General features: G+C 43.1%; 1 protein-coding gene across 1 annotated transcript in view; it reads right to left on the bottom strand.

The window, feature by feature from the left end:
• The window catches only part of DNAI1 (dynein axonemal intermediate chain 1), a 79,962-nt gene that overhangs the window by 39,155 nt on the left and 34,064 nt on the right, over positions 1-6,743 (bottom strand). Inside the window, exon 19 of the mRNA XM_072413990.1 lies at positions 5,598-5,697. Coding sequence (XP_072270091.1) covers positions 5,598-5,697 — 100 coding nt within the window. The remainder of the gene's footprint in view (positions 1-5,597; positions 5,698-6,743) is intronic.

Consider the following 6,743-nt stretch of genomic DNA (forward strand, 5'->3'; position numbering starts at 1 on the left):
AATTACTTCTTTCACTTTGACCTGTAGGTAAAAACATGCCCTTACATTAGTGATCAGTGGAACGTTGTCCCTTGGTGGTCAGGGTAAGAAGGATTTTCCCTTAACATAGGTAGTCAGTAGAAGAATTTCCCTTTCATCTGCGGTCATTGGGATGAAGAATGCTCTGTACAATATTGGTCAGTGGTAGGAAGAATGTCCCTTTCACTGGCAGTCATTGAGATAAAGAATGAAGTTACAATGATGCTTAGCGGGATACAGACTGCCCCTTATAAGGGTAGTTAGTTGGAGACAAAAAAATGCCCCTTACAGCAGAGGTTAGTATTAGTAACAATGTCACCAAACAGGGGTGGTCAGGGTGATAAAAATACCACTTACATTAGTGGGAAGAAGAATGCCCTTTACATTAGTAGCTATTGGAATTTTGTGATTTTCGGTTTTCTATGATTATATCATTACTTAAATAATACTGGGGGTGATGTGTTGCCGAAAGAGCTGGCCAGGAAATAAAATCAAATAAGAAGGTCAATGGGTCTGCGTATGCTCTATAAAACTCACAGATGATAAATTCGGAAAGGGAAGTTCCCTTTATCCCCTGTACTGCAATCCTGGGCACCTGTCTGATGATACCCTTCATACCCCCCAGGTAACACATGTAGTATCTTTGCCCTGTACAAGAGGTGTAAAATATGACCCCTAATGCATCGTATGGTACGGACAGCACCAATATGGCCGTCAATGACCCCTCCGTTGTAGAGTACAGAATAAGGGTATTTCATAAGCAAACTGCCATTTGGACAGCATAGGATAAGAAGAGGGAGGCTGAAAATGACTCCCTTTAAAATACAGCAGAAAGTCTGCGCTCACCTGGGTGATTATTAAGTTTGCCGTCATGTGACCTGCTTCCTGGCTACGGTTCGTTAGCCCTCAGCGTGCGTGAAATGAAGAAATACATATTAAATTATGCAAATGTGATTGCACCTGACCCGCAGGAGCGGAGTGTGAAAACTGTAATAAATTCTATGTCTATAGAAAAATTAGAGGAGGGAAGATGGTGGGGGTCAGCGTCAGGACAAGAGGAATTATGGGTGATGATTACAGATAATAGAGCGTATGCTGCAGGAAAGTCACAAATATTTCTCATAAGCCATTCATCATTATGTACTAGATTATATCAGCATCTGTACACCGAGATGTCTCCGTTTAACCAGTGCCAGGGCTGCTGCCGATAAAGCTTTTCCTTCATAATAAGGTAAGGTCACCAACTTGGATGTGCTGGGTGACAAAACTGGAGGCATAGAAATACAATTCCTTTCATCATAAATGTCTTTGATTCCTGTATTTAGGCCTCCACGTGGCGTTCCCCTTATCCGAGTCCTAAATACTTACCCGGAACATGCCTAAAATTTCACACAAATTAAATGATTGAACCCTAAAACATGGCTTGGGGACAGATGGCATACCAAGTGAAGGCAGGTATACTTACTCAGAGTCCTCTCCGGACCCTTTTAGCCGGGCGCACCACCTGGCACTTTTCAATAACCCCCCCGGCTGTTTTTGGGTGGTTACTGAAAAGTTGGACCGCAATACAGAGGCTGCCACCCACTTACAGCTTCTTCTCACCCTGCTTAAAAAATTGGAGAATACTGCCCAAGGCTCAAAGAAACCTTTAATCTAAATCACCTACCTACATTCCAGGTGCATCAAATAAAAGGGCCCCGAAATGTGAGCTATGGTAGAAAATCCTGTCACTTAATGCAGAGAAGGACCCTTGCTCTTTTTTTGTAGAAGCGGTGGTCTCTCCACTTGGTCTAACATACTAACTGCTAAGCCAGGGTCAGCAGAGTAACCAGAGAACTTTGCACCTCTCCTCCGGCCCTGACAGCCATCGCCACTTGGCGCTGGTCACATGACCCAACACAATGATGGGGGTTATGGAAGACAGGGTCACAGGGCATGCAGCTAGACTAATTCCATTAGTCTTATTGCAGAGCCTTACATCTGACTCAGTAGGGGGTATGTCGGACCTCTGTTGAGAGACAGCTGCTTCCATACAGAAGGCAAAGATTTATCTCTGCAGCATGCAGCCAGGAGTGGCTGCTTTCTAAAGAGAGGCAACTGGAACACTGCACACCTAATTGCATTGATGCACCAGGAATGTTATTTGGAGAATTAACTGGGATTTACGTAATCCAGCACAGTTATAATAAAAAGAACAATGTAACTTGTGAAAATTCCAATAGATACTTTCTTTGGTTTCTTTACAATATTTATTAAAAAATACTATTTTAAATAGAATGTATATTCTGACATTTCCCTTCTCTAGCAATGTCCGCACACAGATTGTTGGCTTGCCTTGTGACGTGCAGAATGGAATTATTCCAGCTGCTTGCCCTGCTGCCCATAACCCCCATCATTGTGTTTGGTCATGTGACCAGCGCCGAGTGGCGGTCGGGCCAGAGGTGGAAGGTTCTCAGGCTGCGCTGTGAGTGTGCTGATTATTCCTCTCCATTCTATTTCTAAGCCTCAGTGCCAGAATGGAGCCTTAGAGGTCTGAACAATGACATCCTTGTGAGTAATGAAATCCTCCCCGAGGAGATGGCAGGCCAAGAGCCCGGCCGACTCCACAACATGATGGATTACAGCGCCAAAATCTCTCCATACTGCCGGCCAGAGAGCAGACAATCGCAGCTCTTCACAACGCTCCGAATACCGATACATTCACCCCTGGAAACTTTTGTCTATTAAGAAAGAACAACGAGCGGGAGTTACACAAGTGCCGAAATATAGCCAAGGTTTGGACTGAAAGGAGGTCTCGGCCTTAAAGGAGCGCACCGCAGTTTAGTGATGGAGTGAAGTATTTCACCACTTCGAGTCCAATTCCTAGCACAGCCCCGTCCCACACTGTATGTTATACAAGCTTTTCTTGTTCCTGTGCTGACCCAGCTCCTCATCCTCTCCCCTTACCTTTCTACATGACTAGGGATGGAGTGAAGAACAAAACTACGGAGGGCTTTAAGTCTGCCAGCGACACCCAACATGATGGCAACCAGAAGCAGTTTTAGGGCTTTAAGATGTCTACATGGAGGATTTTACACCTAAACATGCCATAGAATACTTTGAAGTACATAGAATCTTATCCAAATAGTGGCTCAGTGGTTAGCACTCTTGTCTTTGCATCGCTAGGTCCCAGGTTCAAATCTCAGCCAGGTCTCCATCTGCATGGAGTTTGCAGATTCTCCCCGTGTTTATGCCGGTTTCCTCCTTTGAGGGACAGCTGGTCATGTGACTATGGACATTGTACAGCGCTGCATATTATGTAAGTGCTAAATAAATACTGTGTAATAATAATAAAATTAATAGATTATTATAATAGGAAATAAAAGATTGTTGTTAAAATATATGGGGGTGACAGGGTCTCTTTATCTGCCAGTCTGTGTATCAGGAACCCCTGAGGTATCGGTTTCTGTCCTGCCAGTGACCCCCAATCTGCTGCTGGAGGTTTAGAGCTGCGTATACACGAGCAGATCTGCTGCCAATTTTGCTCTCAACTGACCGTTCCAATCGATTTTCTGATTGGTAATCAGTTGTTATTAAACAGTATTTATATAGCGTCAACATATTATGCAGCGCTGTACAAAGTCCATAGTCATGTGACTGGCTGTCCCTCAAAGGAGCTCACAATCTAATGAGTCTGAAACCCAAAATCGCAGCATACGATATCCTTCTGATGAGTTATTTCCTAACAAATCACAATGAGAATCTTGGACAGAAGTGCTGAGTGAAATGTTATCGACGATACTCCAGGAAACCTCTACCCAGCCGTTCTCAACCTTTTTACATGGGGAACCCTGGGAATAACTTTCCAACAGATTCATTATTTTGTCCAGATCACTGAAACATCAAGTTATGAGAGAATCAATATTTTACAGATGTCACCTGTAATGATTTCCCATTACTTCCCAGAGACAGGAAGTGAAAGAAATCTCCCTAATAGGGCCCAGACATTAAATAGTGAAAGGGAATTATCCTTCTGTATTATACTAAATTAAAATGTTTTGGGTATTTATTCACCTTACTATTCACATTCTTGCAAAACCTAACTGTGACCGGTTCTCTTTATTTACTGGTAGCTGTTATCTATGAGCACTGAGCCAGGACCGGTGGATCTGTAAAGTGGACCTGTGTTTTGTCTATGTATGGTTCTGGAGAAGCATCACCAGTGGCCCCCCGCAATGCCTGGGACCCGGGAATAGGAAGAAATGGCAGCAGATGGTGCAGGGGGCAGAGCCAGCAGGGGGCAGCATTGGAGAGAGGCACCAGCCGGGCATACTTACATCCAGCATATTGGTTCCATTTTATTGGTAAATGCTTACCTTCCCTTCCTAGCTGGGACAAATAGTTGGCCCTTTGCCTGTTCCAATTTTTGACTTGGGATTTACAGCGGTCTGAGAAATCTTCCCACCTCCATAAATGCTGGGTGCCTGATAGACCAATCACAAGGGAGGACGGGGGGTATACTATATGCTTCCATACCTGGAAGTACCAGGTTTTATTATTGGCCGAAGGACTCACGGGTAGGGGGGTATTTATTTAAGGGCACCATTAAAAGTGAATCTATTCATCTTCCCCACATTGATAAATTACAGGATCCCTTTAAATTGGCATCAAACTAAAAAGTAGAACCCAGGGACAGCAGAAAGATTCCTCTATAGAGAGGGCAGAAATCAGATGCTGAAGTTTAGAAATAGAATGTGAGCTCCCCCCCGGTTCTTATTTTGTGATATTCTCTGATATTGTCTTACAATATAAGAATAAAATTACTGGGAAGACAAAACCACATGATGGATGAGACACCGCACAAGCTCACTTTTTATTAATATTCCACATTGTGTTATTGAATCATCACCTCACCGTGATACCACAGAGACATCTGATCACAGCACGCCTTACCTCCGGCCTTTACACACCATTTTATAGCTCTGACATATTCCATAGTGTTGTACAAGATGTATAGAGCCCCTGCACTTGTATACAACGTACACACCTGACCCCTGCACCTGTACAGAGAACAGCTATTCCCATCAGTCAGAGAGGAGGAGCTGACACTTTAATGTCCCCCCACAGTCACACACTATTATTATACATTTATATAGCTCTGACATTTACCGCAGTGCTGTACAGAGAACACTGAGCCAGTCCTATCAGTCTCTGTACAGAGGAGCTGACACTCTAATGTCCCCCCACAGTCACACACTATTAATATACATTTATATAGCTCTGACATATACCAAGGTGCTGTACAAAGATCACTAAGCCAGTCCACCAGAAAAGCTTACGCGCTATGATATTAAATTGTTCCAGAAGCCTTAATACTAATCATTTAGAGTGAATTTCCCCAGCAAGATAAAGACCACAATACTGACTACAAATAATCTACAGTTTTTATGGTCAATAATAATTCTTTAAACAGAATATTACTGAATTGGGAATTTCTGCAAACAGCAGAGACAATATTTATTGAATTGTAAATGTATTTTGTTCTTCTGTATTGACATTTACATTTAGGAAGAACAACTCATACAGATCAGAGGTCCTACCTTGCCATCGGTGGTAACAGCGGCAAACACGGTGGAGGAGTACGGCGCCCAGGCTACGTCCCCAACCGCGGAGTTCAAGTCAAACACAAACATGGGGGTCCTAGGAGACAAAGTCAGCTGTCAGTAGGGGTATTATTAAATCTGCCCTAACTGAAGTCACAAATATACAGCACATGGTGAGCACGGAGGACCCGCTGACAAGACAAAAGTTGTATGTTGGAGCAGCGGAGGTGTATGCTGGACCTGTGGAGGCTGAGATGAGAATTTATACTTTCCTAGGCACTACAGAGATCCTTGCTCATAATGGAGACTGTAACATTATAATTGCTTTTGTAAGAAGTGACACAAGCAGCCATATTCTACACTAATACCAACCCTGCCTTGAAGTGATGAGAGCTGCCACAAAGTAATATTATTTAGAGGCCCATTTATAAAGAAGTGATCACATAACATATCATTGCGTCTGAATGCCAGATTTATAATAGGCAATCAGATTTTCCAGGTGTCATACTGTCACTGAGGTGACATGAAAGAAATAACTGGTTGATATATCGGAAAGTTGTGAACACAACAAATTCCTTTTCATTGTGGCTACACAAAGTGGCGATCACTATCTTTGAACAAACACCACCTATCGCCATTGTGGACTTTGGTGTTTGTCAATAGAACAGCATAGATCAGGTGGTGGCTGTAATTTATAGACTGGGGATCATTCATAATGGTGGTCATTATTATTATTACACAGTATTTGTATAGTGCCAACATATTACGCAGCGCTGTACAAAGTCCATAGTCATGTGACTAGCTGTCCTTCACAATCTAATGTCCCCACCATAGTCATATGTCATTACACAAAGTCCAAGGACAATTTTGGGGGAAGCCAATTAACATAACTGCATGTTTTTGGAATGTGGGAGTACCCAGGGGAAGCCCACACAGACACTGGGAGAACCTACAAACTCCATGCAGATAGAGTCCTGGCCAATATTCCAACCTGGGACCCAGCGCTGCAAAGGCCGGAGTGCTAACCACAAGATTCTTGTTCATGGTGATGTACTTCTGGAGAAAAACCATGAGTAAAATATAGAAATGTATCAATTTGTTACTGTGAAAATGATCATCATAGATAATACCGTATTTTTCGGC

Source organism: Pyxicephalus adspersus, chromosome 6 (genome assembly GCF_032062135.1).
Source record: "Pyxicephalus adspersus chromosome 6, UCB_Pads_2.0, whole genome shotgun sequence".
In the NCBI taxonomy this organism is placed as follows: domain Eukaryota; kingdom Metazoa; phylum Chordata; class Amphibia; order Anura; family Pyxicephalidae; genus Pyxicephalus; species Pyxicephalus adspersus.